This window comes from Miniopterus natalensis, chromosome X (genome assembly GCF_054644295.1).
Source record: "Miniopterus natalensis isolate mMinNat1 chromosome X, mMinNat1.hap1, whole genome shotgun sequence".
In the NCBI taxonomy this organism is placed as follows: domain Eukaryota; kingdom Metazoa; phylum Chordata; class Mammalia; order Chiroptera; family Miniopteridae; genus Miniopterus; species Miniopterus natalensis.
In genome coordinates this window covers 75,774,287-75,794,030 of record NC_142103.1, presented here as the reverse complement: position 1 = coordinate 75,794,030, position 19,744 = coordinate 75,774,287, and the positions used below count along the sequence as shown (strand labels likewise).

Sequence of the window (19,744 nt, the reverse complement as noted above, 5' to 3'; positions counted from 1 at the left end):
TTCCCTTCTCCTCTGCCCCAGGTTTGAAACCCCAGATTTTGGGTGCCAGTCCACATTCCCAAGAGGAGGGAGCTTTGCAACCTCTAACCCTCGGGACTCGCAGCCAAGCACTCACTTAAGGGGGGGACTCCCCTTTTTATGCCCCCCCTTACCAGACTCTATGATGTTTCTTCAGTGCTCCTTACTCGAAATAGGTCCAATCAGGTATATTTCCCTTGTTTTTCCAAGCTGGTTATGCAGTATTTTAGCTGTAAATCCAGTCCATGGCTGGGAGCAAAGGCACACCGCTTCTTGTCAGAGTACCGCCGTCTTCCCTGTCTCTGTACATTATTCTTTGAATTTCCCCTAGCACGGAAGAGAGTGCCTGCCCATTGTCAGTGCTCAATTGATGTTTACTGAATAAATATATTGTATCATAGATTAGTTTGTAACATGCATTCTCCCCACTGAAAAATAAAATATTTTTCATGTTTTCATAATTATTAGTCATTTTGTAATAGCACATTGAATTTATATCCATTTGTTAACTTACTTTTCTTATTGCAATACCTGCATTTTCCCTTTATTTTTGCTGTTTCAAAGGATAATTTTACAACAGTTAGTAACTGGCAGCATAACTATGGTAAGAGAAAATACTGCCCTTGACCTTAGCAGACCTGAGTTTGCATTACAACCCCACATTACCATATTCTACCCACTATTACAGTAGTTTATCTGCGAGTTTTATCTTCCATAGGAGACTGTAGGCTCAGACTGTTTCGTTCTTAGATCCTCCATACCCATGACAAGGCAAACAGACAATAAAAATTAGATTGATGGATGGATGACAGGCAGATAAATACATGGATAGATGAAACATCCTGGAGTAAGTTTTTCATTTGTAGAACAGTGGTTCTTATTTTTATTACGTAGAGTTTAGATTCTGCATTTTTTAAAGATCTTACCAACTTAAGACTTAAAATTTTGATTATAAAGAATTAAATTTATTCAACAAATATTCGAGTGCCTAATTGTATGCCAGGCACTGTTCTAGGCACTGGATTTATAAATGAACCAACAAAGAACCTTGTACCATGGAACTTACATTTTAGTTGGGAGAAATAGATACTATGCAATGGATATTAAACAGCACATTAGCAAATGATAAGTGCTATGGAGAGGAAATATATGGAGTATTGTAAGTAGATGGGAAGTGTGGACAGGGAGCATGTGTTGCCAATTAAGAGTGATCAGAGTAGGACCCATTGTAGAGGTGACATCTGAAGAAAGACTTGAAGGTGAGAGAAAATGAGGCAGATATTTGGGCTAAAAATGCTCCAGGTAGAGAGACCAGCCAATAAAAAAAGCCCCTGAGATAGGAGTGTGTCTGGCCTGTTTGAGCACCAGGAAAGAAGCCACTGAGGCTGGAATGGAGTATGCAGGAAGAGATTACCAGAGAAATTACATGGGGACTTGATTGGTTGGGTCAGGAGTTGGCATTTTTTTCTATAAATGGCCAGATAGTAAATATTTTAGGCTTTGCGGGTCATACAGTCTCTGTCACAACTACTCAACTCTTCTATGAAAGCAGCCATAGACAATACTTAAGCAAATGAACATGGCTGTGATCCAATAAAACTTTATTTGTAGACTGTAAAATTTCATATTATTTCATGTCATGAAATATTTTTATTTTTTCCACCATTTAAAAATGTGAAAACCACCCTTAGCTCCCATCCTTAGCTCTTGGGCCACACAAAACAAGCAGCTGACTTCATTTGGTCTCTGGGCCATAGTTTGCAAGCCCCTAATGTAGGACTTTCAGGGCCTATATGAGATCTTTTGGGTTTACTCTGAGTTTAACGGGGATGGGGGGGGCAGGTACATTGGCAAGTTTTGAGTTGCCAAGTGACGTGCTTGACTTATGTTTTTAAGGGATTATTATGTGGAATGACTTGATGTCTAAGATTTTCTTCAAAATAATCTGGAGGATGGGGTAGTATGGGGTTAAAAATAAAACAAGATTGGTCATACACTAATAATTATTGAAGCTGGATGATGGTTACATGGGATTTATTATAGTATTCTCTATGCTATTATATAGGTTTATAAATTTCCATAGTAAAAGGTTAAAACAAAAATGAGTACTCTGGCTGCTGTATTTAGAATAGATGATAAGAACTTGGCTGGTGTGGCTCAGTGCTTGAGTGTCGACCTATGAACCAGGAGATCACTGTTCAATTCCCGGTCAGGGCACATACCTGGGTTTGGGGCTCGATCCCCAGTATGTGGCATGCAGGAGGCAGCCAATCAATGATTCTCACACCATTGATGTTTCTCTCTCTCCCTCTCCCTTCTTCTCTTTGAAATCAATAATAAAAAAAAGAATTGAGCAGACTGTGAGGAAAGAAGGTTAGAAACAGGACAAGTAATTAGGAGGCTAGTAAAATAATCCATGAGAGATAGTCGTGACTTTGACTGGAGTGATATAGTCCGGGAGGTGGTAGCAAGTGGCTGGATTCTGGATGGCTGTTGAAGGTAAAGCCAACAGAATTGAGTATGGATCAGATATGAGCTGAGAGAAAGGTAAGAGTTGGGGATGCCTCCAGGCTTTTTGACCCAAACAGTGGTAAAGGTGAAGGTGCCATAAATCTGCAGATTTAGAACAGATTTTGGGGAAAAGATAATGAGTTCCTTTTTAGACATTTAAGTTTGAGGTGTCTATCACATATCCTAGTAGAATTGTTGAACTGGCAGTTGTCTATGTGAGTTTGGAGTTTGGGGGGATGTTTTGGACTGAAGACATAAATGTGGGAGTCATTGGCATATAGATAACTTTAGCCTGGGGGGAGGGAGTGTAGCTAGAACAGTACCCAGCACTGGGTCTTGAAGTATTCCAGTGTTAAGAAGTCAAGGAGAATAGGAAGAACTAGCAGAAGAGACTGGGAAGAGCTGCCAGGGAGACAAAAGGAAAACCAAGAGCCTATAGCATCCTAGAAATCAAGGGAAGAAAACATTTCAAGGAGAAAGAAAAGTTCAGTGGTGTAAAAAGGCTGCTGAAGTAAGAAGAGGACTACATATTGACCCCTGAATTTAGCAGTGTGATTATTGGTAATCTGTATGAGCGGTTTAGGTGGAGTAGTAAGAGCAAAAGCTACATTGCTGTGGGTTAGGGCAAAGAAATGGGGTAGGAACTGTCCAAAAAAAGTGAGGGAAAGAGGTTTTTTCTTTAAGATGGAAGAAATAAGAAATATATGTGCATACTTATTAACATAAAACATAGCAGTATGCATGCAAATGAAGTGACCCAGTAGAGAGGAAAAACTACTGGAGTGAGGTTTTTCAGTAGTTGAGAGACAGATGAAGCGTGCCTTGGAGGGGTGGCTTTAGGCAAGAGCAGATAGTCCTTCCCAGGTAACAGGCTTGAAGGCAGTGTGTGTAGGTGCAGTATTAGGTAGATGTGCTGGTGGAAGTCTTCAGAAGTGCTCTTGATTGTTTTGTTTTGTTTTATATGTCTTTATTGATTTCAGAGAGGAAGGGAGAGAGAGAGAAAGAGAGAAACATCAATGATGAGTCATTGATACGCCGCCTCCTGCATGCCCCCCACTGGGGATCGAGCCCGCAACCCAGGCATGTGCCATGACTGGGAATTGAACTGCGATCTTCTGGATCATAAGGCGATGTTCAACCACTGAGTCGTGCCAGCCGGGCTTTTGAATGTTTTCATTTCCTCAGTGAGGCAGGAAGCAGGATCATCAGGTGAGATTGAGGGTGTGGGTGGGTCTAGAGGTGTGAGAAGAAAAGAAGTGTGAAATAGTTTTATGGTTTGGGGAAGTGCAGTGTCAGTGCCAGACTTCATTAAAGATCCTGCCCTGGTGAAGGAGCGTGAACTTCAGGTGACCTTAAGTGTGGTTGTACTTTTCTCCACCTACATTCTGCTTATACTAATGAGTGTTCTTTGCTTTTCATGATTCACACCTAGTGTTCCTGTGGGAAAACAGACCAAAACCATTTTTTCCTTTTAAACCACCACTAAGTAAATTTAATTCCAAACCCATTAGTAATTTAGCATCTTGCTCTCTGTATGGAAATGAAAAGATAGTAAACAAATACAGGTGCCCCTTGAACCATGCAGAAGTTAGGGGCGCCAACTTCCTGCACAGTCAGAAATGCACATATAACTACAGTCAGCTCTCCACATCCATGGATTCCCAACCTCAGAGTTGACCCTTAAACAGCGAAGGTTTGAACTGCATGAATCAATCAGAAAATCCACATATAAGTGGACCTGTGCAGTTCAGACCCATTGTTGTTCAAGGGTAAAGTGTACAATAATTCACTAAGGGTCGAGTTTTATTAGCATCATTGTTCTTCAGAGGTTTATTTAATAGTCTTTGTGATTAGTGAAATATTTGGGATATTTTTCTTTATAAACTCTCTATGGAAATTTCTTAACTGTCTGTGAATTGTGTTTATTCTTCCTATCTCCCGACAGTGGGAATACCTGCATCTCTCTTCTTTTGATTTCAGAATATTCACTGGTCAGGGATAGAATCTAACTCTGCTGGGTTTGGGGTCTAGACTAGCCAATATCTATACCTTCTGTATCTGGGAGCTAAAACCTTTCTCCTGAGCATGAAGGCCTCTGATAATCCTGGAACAGATACTAAAGACTGGGTTCAAATCAGATGCTCAGACATCTCTGGGTTTTGCCTAGACCTTGGACACAGTCTCTCTGCCAGCTTTTCAGAATTCCTGTAGGGCCCTTATATGTCTTATGTGTAAGCCCCATTCAATCTAGATCCAGATGCTTTAGGCACTTCCTGAGAAGAAAGAAAGAACAGTGATTAAGAATATGACCTTTCGACCTAGGATCCAGGCGATCAGGGTTCGATTCCCGATCAGGGCACATGCCCGGGTTGCGGGCTGCAGCCGATCAATGACTCTCTCATTGTTGATGTTTCTCTCTCTCCCCCCCTCTCCTTTCCTTTCTCTGAAGTCAATAAAGATATTTAAAAAAAAAAAAAAGAATATGACCTTTGGCAGTTCAATTTTTAATTTTTTGAGGAAACTCCATATTGTTTTCCATAGTGGCTGCACCAGTCTGCATTCCCACCAGCAGTGTACTAGGGTTCCCTTTTCTCCACATCCTCGCCAGTATTTGTCATTAGTTGATTTGTTGATGGTAGCCATTCTGACAGGTGTGAGGTGATACCACATTGTGGTTTTAATTTGCATCTCTCTGATGATTAGTGACTTTGAGCATTTTTTCATGTCTCTTGGCCATCTTATGTCCTCTTTGGAGAAGTGCCTGTTTAGGTCCTTTGCCCATTTTTAAATTGGATTGTTTGTCTTCCTTTTGTTAAGTTTTATGAGTTCCTTATATATTTTGGATATTAACCCTTTATCAGATGTGTCAATGGCAAATATGTCCTCCCATACACTGGGCCCCCTTTTTGTTTTGTTGATGGTTTCTTTTGCTGTGCAGAAGCCTAAGAAACCCGAAACACGAATCAGAAAGACTTATGCACCCCTGTGTTCATAGCAGCGGAGTTTACAATAGCTAAGATCTGGAAACAACCCAAATGCCTGTCAGAAGATGAATGCATAAAAAAGTGGTACATTTACACCCTGGAATACTATGCAGCTGTAAAAAAGAAGGATCTTTTATCCTTTGGGACAGTATGGAGGGAACTAGACAGTATTATGCTAAGTGAAATAAGCCAATCAGAGAAAGACAAGTACCACATGATCTCACTCATATGTGGAATCTAATAAACAAAATAAACTGATGAACAAAATAGATCCAAAGACATAGAAGCATGGAACAGACTGAGGGATCTCAGAGGGAAGGCAGGGGTGGGGGAGAGATTAATCAAAGAACTTATATGCTTATATGCATAATCTATGGACACAGACATTGGTATGGGGAAGGCCTGGGGGTGGGGTGGGTACAGGGTGGAGGGGATCAATGGAGAGGAAAGGGGGACATCTGTAATACTTTCAACACTAAAGATAAATTTTAAAATATATATATAACCTTTGGAGCCAGACTCCTGGAGTTCAAATCCTGATTCCACCTCTTGCTTGTTATGTAGTCTTCAGGAAGTTATCTACCATATCTGTGCCTCAGTTTCCACATCTATAAATGGAGATGATAATAGTACCTACTTATAAGGTGGTAAAGAACTTAGCACGGTGCTTAACAGATAGTAAATACTCAGTAAATGTTAGTGGTACTAGTAGTTGTACTTATTATTATTTATATTATTATTCCCTGGAGTCTACCTGTATTTGCTGATGGAAAGCCCTAGCATTCATCCAGTCAAACTGAATAGAATTATCAAACATTTAATGCTAATGTAGGTGCCCCTTTTGACAGTAGAGGGATATGAGCAGATGTGAAATCACATGCAAGTATATTGAAGTCAGAATAAATCAGTGAGCCACCAGGAGTTTACCATTAAGCTACTATGAAGGAAGTGACCTCTTAAAAAACAAATGAAAATCTTCAACAAGTGAGTAAATGCAAGTACATCTACTCAACGACTATTAAAGGTGGTATTAGTAGAGAAGGAAATTAAATGTTGAGGTTAAAGGGCACCAAATAAAGAGGAAAAGCACCTTAATTTTTTTATATATTCCAAATTTTGTTTGTCGATGTAAATTGTTTTGTTCTAAGACATTTCTAGTCCCTGCCTTCAGAAGTTTATGATCTATTAAGAGAGGCCAGATATGAACATGGGAAAAATTAAATAATAGTGAAGTAACATCTCTCCTCAGACCTCAAAGACCCTTAGGGATGAGAGATTAAAAGAACTGGTAGCTGCTGTTGGTGCTAGAGTTTAAGTACACAGTGGCTGAAACAGGTTTCATAGGCTGGCTCGGGCTGTTTATGACATTGTTTCAGTGAACAGGTTTTGAGAAAATTGCTCTGATACCACCCATTTGTCTGTTCGTGGATTATTGGGGATTAAGGAGAAGGATTTCTGAGGACATATGCACCAGGCCCTTGGTGTTCCAGGCAGGTATCATCTGTTTTTCAGGAAGACACACTATTTCCTTTTTGGGGATGACAAAATATTTCTTGAAAGAGGCAAGAAGCACCTTAACTCCTAAATCAATCTTTAGTATTCTGTTTTCAAGATTTTTATTCCAGCCACCCTATCTGATCCAATTCTCATCTCACAGAAACTCCCCTTACATGTCCCCCTCTAATGAAAGTATTTTATTTTTTTTAATATATCTTTATTGATTTCAGAGGGAGAGGAAGAGAGAGAGAGAAACATCAATGATGAGATAGTCATTGATCGGCTGCCTCCTGCATGCCCCACACTGGGAATCGAGCCCACAACCCAGGGAATTAAACCATGATCTCCTGGATCATAGGTCGATGCTCAACTGCTGAACCACACCCAGCCGGGCTAATGAAAGTATTTTAAAAACTTGTTCCTCTTCTATAATTTCTGAAGACTATGTAGAAAATTATTTCTTTCCCCTCTTTAAAAGTAAATAAACCACATCGAGATACCACTTCACACTAACTAGGGTTGTGATACTCAAAAAGTCAGACAATAACAATTATTTGCAAGAATATGGAGAAGCCTGGCCAGTGTGGCCCAGTGGTTGAGCATTGACCTGTGATCCAGGACATCGAGGTTTGATTCCCAGTCAGGGCACACGCCCGGGTTGCAGGCTTGATTCCCAGTGGGGGGCGTGCAGGAGGCAAATAGTCGATAACTCTCTCATCATTGATGTTTCTCTCCCTTCCTCTCTCTGAAATCAATAAAGACATATTTTTTAAAAAATAAGAAAAAGTGGAAAATTGGAACCCTCGTGCACTGCTGATAGGAATGTAAAATGTGCAGCTACTGTGGAACAGAGCCTGAAAGTTCCTTAAAAGGTTAGACATAGAGTTACCCTATGGCCCAGCAGTTCTACTTTTAAGTATACACCTTTAGTTCAAGAGGTTCCAAGACTACCCTCAGGTTCACTAATTCACTAGAACTCAGAAGAGCCATTATACTCATGGTTACAGTCTATTAGAATGAAAGGATACAAATTAAAATCAAAGGGAAGAGGCACATAGGGCAGGGTGCAGGAGAGACCAGGCATGGACCTTCCAGTTGTCCTCTCCAAGTGGAATCTTGTGGACAGTGCTTATTTCTCCTAGCAATGATGTGCAATAATACACCCAGAGTATATTGACAACCAGGGAAGCTCACCCAAGCTTTGGTGTTCAGAGATTAGCAGTTGGCCGAGTAGACATGACTGACCATCCACATGGTCCCTCCAGAGGTCAGGCTGATACCATGTAGCCCAATGCCACCACCAGAGATTCTGTTGTTAGCTTAGACTATCTGACATGGCTCAAAGCCCCTAGGTCAATAAAGGCACTCTTATCAGGCAAGACACTCCAAGGTCTTAGACATTACCTCTCAGGAGCTGGGGACAAGGGATCAAATCTTTGGGCAAGGTTAATTCTTTACTGCACATTGCCAGAGAGAAATGAAAAAGTATGCTCACACAAAAACTTGTACACAAATGTTCATAGCAGCATTATTTCAAGATAGCCAAAAAGTGCAAACAACCCAAATGACCATCAACTGATGAATGAATAAACAAATGTGCTATATCCCTACAATGGAATATTATTTGGTCATAGTTTAAAAAGAATGAAATTCTGATACATGCTACAACGTGGATAAACCTTGAAAACATGCTAAGTGAAAGAAGCCAGACACAAATGGCCACATAGCATACAATTCCACTTATAAGAAATTCCAGAATAGACTTACCTATAGAAACTCAAAGTAGATTAGTGGTCGTGTTGGGCTGGGGTTGGGAACAGGAAGTGACTGCATATAGGCACAAGATTTATTTTGGAGAGTTTTTAAATGTACTGGAATTACATAGTGGCAATGATTGCACAACTCTGTAAATATACTACAAACCGTTGAAAGGTATGCTTAAAACTGGAGAGTTTTATGATATGTCAATTATATCTCAATAAAGGTGTTTTTTAAATGGACATAATATCTCCCCTATCATTCAAAGTGGTTACAGTAGAAATAAATGAGATATCTGCAAAGGAACTTTGTTTAATAGAATGTGTCAAATACATGTTTTTGGGAAAAAGTTAAGTAGGTTTTTGACTGGCATCAAAACTTGATTGTCATTTCTCATTTGCCAGCACAATATATAGACCTCCAGCTATAAATATCATAAAATGACCTTTTTTTTTCAATTAGATGGATTTTATGGTAGAGTTTCTTAAAGACATTTTGTTTTTTATTTTTAATCCTCACCCAAGGATATGTTTATTGGTTTGTTTTTTTTAGAGAGAGAGAGAGATGGCAAGAGAGCGAGAGAAAGAAATATTGATGTGAGAGAAACATTGATGGGTTGCTTCCCACACACACTCCAACCAGGGATTGAACCTGGAACCTAGGTATGTGCCCTGACTGGAAATCCCACTGGCAACCTTCTGGTGCCTAGGACAATGCTCATCCAACTGCGCCACACTGACCGTGCCTACTCCTTGTTTTTTAAATGACTAACTAGTTTCTTAGCCAAGTAATGACAAAAGGTACCCAGAAAAACATACATTTACGCTTTCATCATCCTCATTTTCATGTGACTTTTCAAATACATAAAAATTTTAAGGGTACAGATTTCAAGGTAATGTAACAGACTTTTCCAACAGAGCTGTCCAACACTGGGTGGGTTGTCTTGGAAATGAAGTAAGTGGCTAGATTACTACTTAACTGAAAAGCGGGAGAAGTTTGGAGGGGGGCAGTGGAGGTAGAAAGCATGTACTGTAAAGAAACTACAAGCAGTAATAAATGTGATGCTGGACGAGATGATCTTAGAATTGTATTCCCTCCCTGGGATTCTTTATCCTATGAAATTAGTTTAAATGGAATCTTCCCCATTAAAGCTTTGATAGTTGCCAGAATTCTCTTAGGTGTTGAATTTCTCAGTCTACTAAAGCAGAGGAGTGCAGCAATCATGGGCCAGATTCTCCCCCCTCTGCCTCCTTATGAATCTTCAGTGTGTGCTATACAGCGACACTTAACAAATGTGTTGCATCTGTGAATGGCAAAATATTATAAACAGAATTTCAGATTGTCTGTAACCATACTGTCCAATAGAACTTTCTGCAGTGATGGGAATCTGTGCTGCCCAGTATGATTGGAATGTGGCTAGCATGACTAAGGAATTGAATTTTTAATTGTGTGTAATTTTAATTAAATTCAAATAGCTATTTTTGGCTAGTTGGATGCCACGTTGGGCAGCACAGCTCTACAAGAACAATTTCAGAAAGTTAGGTTACTTAGATATTGGAGTCCCTGTGGCCTTTTTAGAACTAGTAGATGCTCTGACAATAATACTGACTTTTGTGTGTGTTTTTCTTTCATTTGTGCAGAAGCATTTTTTTTTTTTTTTAATCCTCACCTGAGGATATTTTTTCCATTGCTTTTCAAAGAGAGAGAGAGAAGGAAACATCAATGTGGGAGAGAAACATCGATTGGTTGCCTCCCACACATGCCCTGACCAGGGCCAAGGAATGAGCCTGCAACTGAGGTACATGCTCTTGACTGGAATCGAACACGGGACCCTTCAGTCCAAGGGCTGATGCTCTTAACTACTGAGCCAAATCAGCTAGGGCCAGCATGACTCTTTACAGGGGCCAAGGAAGACTTCTCAAATTTAATGCTTGAGTTAAAACCTTAAAGAAAAGTTCAAAATTTGGGGGGGGTTGGTTTTTTGCCTCTGTTTTGCTGTTTTCTATAACAGCAGATTTCCTGGGTTAATTATAAAGCCTCTGTCATGATCAATTCAGTACCAACTTTATCCCTGTCTTGTCTTTGCTTCCTATGAGCTCCCAATTTAGGCCCAGGGATATAGGGCTTCCCCCTTCCTCCCCAGCCCTGCTGCCCTAACACATCTTTTCTTCCTGCAGTGCTCAGTGAAAAGTTGCACCACTGCCTTCCATGTCACCTGTGCCTTTGAGCACAGCCTAGAGATGAAGACCATCCTAGATGATGGGGATGAAGTGAAGTTTAAGTCTTTCTGCCTCAAGCACAGCCATAACAGGCAGAAACTCGGGGAGACCGAGTACCCCCTATACTGGGCTGCAGAGCAGAGCCAGGCCAAAAGTGAGAAGACCAGCCTGCGAACGCAGAAACTTCTGGAGCTGGAGGAGGAGTTCTATACCCTGGTCAGTGTGGAAGATGTGGCCACAGAGCTGGGGCTGCCCAAACCAACTGTGGACTTTATATATAACTACTGGAAACTGAAGCGGAAAAGCAACTTCAATAAGCCATTATTTCCTCCGAAGGAGGATGAAGAAAAAGGCTTAGTGCAGCCAAAAGTGGAAAATATTCACACTCGCATGAGAATGTTTATGCATCTACGGCAAGACCTAGAGCGGGTAAGGTGACCAGCTGTGACTAATGTGTAGGTCTCAGTCTGCATAGAAATGGAAGTCCCACTTCCATTTTTTTTTTTTTATTTTTTTTTTTTAAGGTCAGCTCACTTATAGTGTGGGCTTCTGTGTCCTTATATTCTGATTTCGTTGTGGCCCCAGACATTGAACTCTGTTTAAATTTTGGCAGGCACATTCAGGGAATTGGAGAGCCCTCACTTATATCCTTTATGAACTTAAATCTGAAATAAATTCTCATTTGGTTCACTTTTTATTCACCATTGAGTCTAAATTGGCTCGGTTATATTTTACTGACACACTTAAGAAGACTGCAGGCTGAAGAAAGAATGAATTTTGGTCAGGAAAGCACTAAATCAGAGTTTCTCCAACTCAGCCCTGTTGACATTTGTGCTGGATAATTCTTTGTTCCAGGGGACTGTCCTTTGTTGTAGGAGACACTGTAAGATGCATAGCAGCATCCCTGCTCTCTACCCACTAGATGCTAGTAGCAAACGCGCACATACACACACACACACACACACACACACACACACGCATACCCAGTTGTGACAACCAAAAATGTTTCCAGAATACCAAATGCCCCCTACGGGTCAAAATCATCCTTGGTTGAGAGCCTCTGCACCGGATAATTCCATTTAACTCATGACATATATATATCAGGTATCTACTAAATTGGATTCAAACATAAGTTAGGCTCTGTGTTTACCCTGGAGAATTTTATAATCAAATATAATTATAGAGATGGCTTGGTTTTTTTCTCTGCTACCAGAATTTGGGAGGAAACTAAGTTGGCTCACTTAAATTTTAAGTCACATATATAGCACTTATTATGCAGCAGCACTGTTCTAAGAATTTTATAAATATTAAGTCATTTAATCCTAACATGTCTATGAAGAAAGTGTTATTATTATCCCTACTTACGGATGAACAAGTTGGGGTGCAGAAAGGTTGAGTAATTTGTTCAGTTGGGAGCATGAGAGAATGAGGATTTCACCCTTGTAGCTGTGGAGACTTGACTGAGCTGAAAGAGTAAACAAAAATGTCACTTCCAGTCTCCCAGCAGACCTTTATCCTGCTGGTCCATCACTCATTAGAAAATTGTACTGGATCCAGCATTGCCATTGTTTACTCAGGGATCTAAAAGGAAGGCTGAAATGTTAAATCATCATTCAGCCTTCCCAGCTTGGTGTACAGATAAATATCGAGCTCAGGACACTGCAGTGTGGATTTGGAAAATTTTGCTTGTGCTGCTGATTGACATGGGAACCATGACGCAATGACTAACCATGCTGTTTGAATTGCTGTGGAGTGGTTCTCATGCAGGTTTTGGGTTTCGTCTTCTCTCCTCACCGCCCCCCCCTGCTGCCAGCCCACCTGGCTTTAGTTTTCTAAATTTTAGCTAAACAATTTTAATTATCAGATTTGCATAACATGACAAAAATCTCTATTTGCTGGGGGTTGGGCTTTCAGGTCCGAAACCTGTGCTACATGATAAGCAGGCGAGAGAAGCTGAAGCTGTCATACAACAAAGTTCAGGAACAGATCTTCGGTTTGCAAGTCCAGCTTCTTAACCAGGAAATGGCTGAAGGTAACCTATAAATCAAAGATATTCTAGAAAATACACAGATTCTGGTTACATCCCACTTTAACAATTTAAACTGTATGTCAATTGTTCCACTTAAAAAATCTTTTAAAATTCTTGTCCAGTATCTCATTTGTTCCAGTCCAACCCTGATATAACATTCCCATTTAACTGCCAACTCATGAGACAAAAAATCCCAGGGTGTGGTTGGAGGAGTTGCGGATCTAAGGCAGGTAATCTAGGTCCCAGACAGATATTAGACGCCATTAGATGGAGCCATGAAATTATTTTGTAATCATCAGATTTATTTAGAAATCAAGAGGGCAATATCTAATCCTAGTTTCCAGAAAACATTTCATTCCAGGCTTAGCCATCATAACAATAATCTGTTAAATCCTTAGCCAGAACTCAGGAGATCTGGGTCTCTATCTCTTTATTTATTTACTAATACAGGGGTAGGCAAAAGTAGGTTAATAATAAATAATACAATAATTAAGCCCAGCTCGTGTCGCTCAGTGGTTGAGCATCAACCCATGAGGTCACAGTATGATTCCCAGTCAGGGCACCTGTCCTGGTTGTGGGCTCAACCCCCAGTAGGGGGCGTGCAGGAGGCAGCTAATCAATGACTCTCATCATTGATTTTTCTCTCCCCCCCCCCTTCCCTCTCTTGGAAATCAATAAAAACATTTTAAAAGTAATAATAATAATAATAGATATAATAATTAATTAATAATACAAGAATAAAATCTGTTTTGCATACTCACAACTGTAAACCTACTTTTGCCAACCCCTGTATTTGTTGAGCACCTACTGTGGACTAAGAACTGAGCTAGAAGAGAGTAATCAGTAAGACAGAATACCTGCCTGCAAGGTATGCTGCCCATTAGTGAGAGAGGCAGTTGAGCATAATTACAAGGCCCTACACATGGGGGGCTTGGCTGGAATGATGAGTCATGTTCAGTGACATTTGTAACCTCCCCGAGCCTCATTTACCACAGAAGTTGGTGGCAGAGCTTGGACAATCAGGGGTCACTGAGCAGAGTGTGCAACATCCAGCTCCTGCCAAGGGCCAGCCGTAGAGCAAGAAAGACACCCAGAAATGAGGTGTCAGGGAGGCATCAAAGACTGGGGTGTTTTTGAGTATCATGGGTCACAACAGAATGGTGTAGCAGGAGGCAGCAGGGCTGCTTAGCCACAAGAGCACCATGACAGACAAGAAGAACCAAAAGACAGCAGGGAGGAACCCCTGCATGCTGTTGGCCCTCAGACCATATGGCTTCTGATTGGTGGGAACCAGCCCCATAACTGCTTGTGGCATCAGCAGGTGGCAGCCCCTAGTAGAGAAGGGGGCTGTGAGTGTTCAACATGGACCCTTAGGAGACAAATTCTGCCCATTGGGGCACCTAATAGCTGTCCTCTCTGTCATTTTTGGGAGGCTACATTAAGATTGTAATAGGCAAAGGTCAAATCCATACACAAGGAGGAATTGTTTGGTAGTGTTCTTTTAATTTCAGAATACTCAAAATTAGAGAGGAGTACCTATTCTAAATATGTCTGTAGATTGACATAACCAGGTAACCTATTGCCAGCACTCCCCAGGCTAAGCTTATTCCAGGCCATTGGCAGGAATGTCATGATTCTTTTCTGCCAGCCTTGCTACTATAAAACCTGACCCATACCTCCATGATGGTTATTCATAGTGAGGAAATCTTTTTAAGTTAAGGACATAAAATACGTAGGAACTACCCACTACTACTTCTATTAATGCCAGGTTAAAACCTATACTCACATACTCTTCACCCACCAAAGCCTGTGCTAAGTTCCTGAGGGTTTATATTTGACTTGCTTCAGGATGGCTAGGAGTGACTGAAGGATGGGGTCTGAAATGTCTATGTTTAAAGTACATCCTAAGTTCTGTGCAGTACCTGTACACATGCACACACTTACAGATACATGAATAGGGGGACCCTGTTTGTGTGTCATTGCTAGTGACATTCTTTCAGAAATGGAAGGGGCAGAGATAGAGCAGCACACTAGTCTTTGTGATCATTTTACAGACTGGAAGAGCAGAGGTGAAAAGGTCGAGAGTCACACAGCAAACAGTGGCATTGCTGAGTTTTCCCCTGCCCCAACCTCTAGTTCAGTTCACTCCATGCTATACTGCGATATGTATACATATCAAAAACAGGTGCTTGTTCAACATTTAGAAGAGTGGATATGTGAACTCACTCTGCCGTCATCTCTACACCGTTATTTAAATCAGTTGTTAAAATGAATCTTTCTTTTTGATCTCAGGACTTCCTTTGACAAGTGCACTAGAAAACTCATTGTTTTACCCACCACCAAGAATTACCTTAAAGTTAAAAATGCCCAGATCAGCCCCGGAAGACTGCAGAAACAGCTCCACAGAGCCTGATCATGGACCCCTCTCTCCTGACAGCAACTCCCCTGTTCACAGTATGGGGAGCACGCAAGTGCCTCAGGAATCATTAGAAATGAGAATGAAATCGTACCCGAGGCATCCATTAGAAAGCAAGAATAACCGTTTCCTGACCAGTCTGGGCCTTTCTAGGAGTGAATCAAAGGATCCCAGTCCTGCTTGGACAACTCCATCTCCGGAGTTCTATCATGGGCAGTCACTGGGAAAACCTCTGGTCCTCCAGGCTGCCCTGCATGGACAGTCCTTAATTGGGAATGGGAAAAGTCAGCCTAACTCCAAGTTTGCCAAATCCAATGGCCTGGAGGGCAGCTGGTCTGGGGATATCACCCCAAAAGACAGCTCGAGTGAGATGTTATGTGGCCAGGATTCCATGCTCAGCTCCCACTTGGCCAGTCAGGGCAGCTTTAGAAAACCTGTGGAACACTTCAGCAGGTCCTTTAAGGAGTCCACCAACAGGTGGGTGAGGACCACAGAGGGCCTCCAGTGCTATGGGAAGCCAACTAAGAATGCTAAGCCCAGGGAACAGCTCTGGGGCAAGCAGCTGGTCAGGCGTTCTGCAGGGAAAGCTCCATATCAGGAAAACGATGGGTATTGCCCAGATTTGGAGCTGAGTGATTCAGAAGCAGAAAGTGATGGGAATAAAGAGAAAGTCAGGGTAAAGAGAGAGAGCTCAGACAGGGAGAATCCTCCCCATGACTCTAGACGGGATTGCCATGGTAAAAGCAAGACATATCCTTTCTCCCACAGTTCAATGCAGAGGTGATTAACAACTTCCATGAATAACTCGGTCTTTGCCTTTGCCTCATGTGTTGTGGAAAACCCATACACCAAAAGGATTCTGGCATGTGTTGGGGAGGAATTTTGGTGAAAAGAATAAAATGTTGTTCTTTTAAACTGCAGTTAATTGACTTGCAGTTTCTGAAATGGTTTCAAGTCTAGTTTTCATAAGCACATTATAAGAATTGCTGATTGTCCAAAAGTTTTTCTTGCCAGAGACTATTGAGAACAGCTGGGCCCAGAGTATTTATTCAGTAAATACTTTAGGGCAGCTTCCCAGTTATATTAACACATTGATGCACGTATGTATTAAGAATTTTTGCATTGTTAATGAGTTTGCAAGATACCATGATTATCAGACACTAAAACTACTTTTGAAGCTACAGCATGTGACTCCTAGAGCTCCTGTCTGTAGGAAGTTTCTAACTCCACTGGTATCTGGAAACCCTCCTCAGGGAAAGACCAGGGACCAACATCTCAGATACTGTCAAACTCAGTACCCTCTTCCTTTGCTCTGCACAAGGTTGAGTTCCTTTCAGAGGATCTTAATTTACCAATTCAATACTACTAATACTTCTAAGTGTCCAGTGCCTGTTCCTAGACATGCTTGTTGGGGACACACTTGTAACTCTTTCACCCAGCTAACAAGCATAAAAGGCTAACTTGTGGATAGTGTTTACAAAAGTACTACTTCCAAGGAAAATGCTCTGATTCTTTCAGTGTAGGCATTTGTGAAGGATCCCAGAGCCTTTCCCAAAGTGAGACCATTTCTGGGGGATATGTACCAGGTCAGGGTTTTTGTGTTACTGTTTTCAAATAAGTTTGACTTAAATAAGTTTGGCTGACAGTTTTTGTATACCTGCTTTAATGTTTATAAAATTTTATTGAGGTATAATTAAAATATAATAAAATGCACAGAGGTTAAGTATTCTTACCTGCTTTAATTTTGAGACAGATTTTTATTGTCAAACAGAATTTGAAAGCATGTGTTTAACACATGGATATAATTTAGCTTTGTACCAACTTTGAATCCGAAGCAATTTTCCAAACAAAAGGGCTGGAGCCATTTTTCAGAAGTTGCTTATACCCGGTTCCCAAACTATCAGCCTTGATTAATTTCTGGGAGAAGGAGAATGATTACATTTGGGGGGGGGGGGGTGATAAACAGGTCTGCTTCCCATTTAAAGAAAGGGAAACATTACAATTTTTAAAATGTGAAACCAACTATAATTCTCTGCTCTCTTTTCTTCTTAGCCTTAAGTTAATATTCTCTTCTAGTTTGGCAAAGTATAATGGGGATTTTCAGACAAAAGAGGCCATTTAGAGTTTTAAAGTTGCTTGCTGGTAAAACAGCCCAGCTGTAGTAGGTAAAGGCAGGGATCCCTCAATGTGGGAAACTCAGCAATTTCCTCTCCTCTCTTTTGTTCTTGTAGCCTTGTTCATGGATTTCTTTGCTTTTGTTTTTGCCTCATTTTCTGAAAACTTCTATATTTTGCCTATCCATTGGCCATACCTTCAACATGTTTCTTTTATGCCTGTGTACATGTGTGAACATGCCCTAGCATGTATGAGAGGTGTCCTGTATTTTGTTTGAATGGAAAAAGCTATGAATTATCCAAAGGAGGAATAGAATTTCTCCTATTTATGCACTAGGTTTCTGTGCTTTTTTTTTTTTTTTTTTTTTTTTTTTTTAAGTTCTCCTGGGGTGGATATGAATTTGACACTTTCAGGGCAATGAAATGATAATGGAGCTGTGTTATAAACTCCTGTTAGAGGCCAGTACAGCAGCCTATATCCCATCATGCCTTTTCATTATGAGTGAGTGGGAGGAAAAGCAAACATTGAAAAAGTGCTTCAGCCAAAATTCCATGTGTAATGCCATTGGGAGAGTATTGACTAAAATCATTTCAGTCAGGGAAATATAGTTGTAATATTTTTACAGGATTTTCCTAAGCAAATGAAGGAGCCTTCAGTTGTGTAAATTTCCATTGCCCCAAAATGTATTTGCTACATTTCACTGTTGTTTGAAGTATTACCTCTTAACCTTCTTTGTTAATTTTTTTCATTTTGTCTTATGTAGTCCAGTTTTCCAAGATAAACTCAGTCTTTTTTCAGATGTCACCTTTTTACCAATACTTTTTCATTAAATTATGAAAACTGCTAACTACTGTCTGTGTGGTAATTTTTTATGTTGGCGTATGGGTTTTAGAAAATCTTACATATGTGCTTTTTATATTTAAAAAATCTTACTCATTAAACAAAACAAATGGTAGGGGGAATGGAAAGAGGAGGAATTTAATATTTCTAAGCACAAATTCATGGTTAATATCAATATCAGGGACCAAAGAGAATTCTGGGAACTTGAACTCTACCAGAAATCATGGGTTCACTAGGCTGATAAGACAAAACCTTAGGATCATCATTTAAAAATCACCAGGGAACGGGTGGAGGTGGAAGAGGGCATAGAGGGGATAAATGGTGATGGAAAAAATAAATGTTTTTAATAAAATTAATTTAAATAAAAATAAATAAATAATCACCAGGGAAGTGGATCCTATCTACAGTCACAAAGTGCAGAAGGCTTAAATCAGGCATTACTTAAATATACATCTTTATAATATTCATTCTATTTGAAGTCATGTGAGTATATTAATGTTATAGGGGTTATGTAGTATCATGGGGGGATTTTGAGGCCATTATAAACATTTTCATTATGCTTAAAAAATGTATTTGCTAAAGGTCATTTGACAAATAACTAGTGAAGAGAATACAAAGGTGTTTCTCTCCCCTTTTCTCCTCCACTCCCTCCCCCTCCCATTAATGGATAACCTTTTTTAAAAAAAAATATACCTTTATTGATTTCAGAGAGAGGAAGGGAGAGAGAGAGAGAGAGAGAGAAACATCAATGATGAGTCATCATTGATTGGCTGCCTCCTGCACGACCCCTACTGGGAATCGAGCCCGAAACCCAGGCATATGCCCTGACTGTAAGTCGAACCTCCATCTCCTGCATCCTAAGTCAACACTCAACCACTGAGCTATGCCCAGCCAGGCTGGATAACTTTTGATTGAATGCAGGTGGCTTCTAGAAACTGAAGTTGTTTAAACTGGCTGGCTTAAACAACAGAAATTTATTTCTCACAATCTGGAATCTGGGAAGTTCAAAATCAAGATGCTGGCAGATTCCATATCTGTTAAGGGTCCGCTTCTTGTCTAAGTAGAGAGCCACCTTCTTGTGTGCTCACATGGCCTTTTCTAGGTGTGTACTCATGGAGAGAGAGAGAGATCTTTTCCTCTTATAAGGGCACTAATCCCATTGTGAAGGTCCCACCTTCATGGCCTAATTGAAACCTGACTACCTCCCAAAGGACCCCCCTCCAAATGCCATCGTATGGGGGGCTATGGTTTCAACATATGAATTTTGGGAAGGACACAAACATTCACTCCATAACAACCAAGTGAGATTTATCCCAGAAATGCATGGTTGATTTAACATTCAAAAACAATCAGTGTA

General features: G+C 40.6%; 1 protein-coding gene across 2 annotated transcripts in view; it reads left to right on the top strand.

The window, feature by feature from the left end:
* JADE3 (jade family PHD finger 3) overlaps positions 1–17,904 on the top strand; it is a 140,795-nt gene extending 122,891 nt beyond the window's left edge. For both annotated transcript variants that reach the window (XM_016218482.2, XM_087829518.1), the window contains exons 9-11: positions 10,946–11,416; positions 12,902–13,019; positions 15,309–17,904. In XM_016218482.2, the coding sequence (XP_016073968.1) occupies positions 10,946–11,416; positions 12,902–13,019; positions 15,309–16,216 (1,497 nt within the window). In that variant the 3' untranslated portion in view covers positions 16,217–17,904. The remainder of the gene's footprint in view (positions 1–10,945; positions 11,417–12,901; positions 13,020–15,308) is intronic.
* Positions 17,905–19,744: the final 1,840 nt, after the last annotated feature.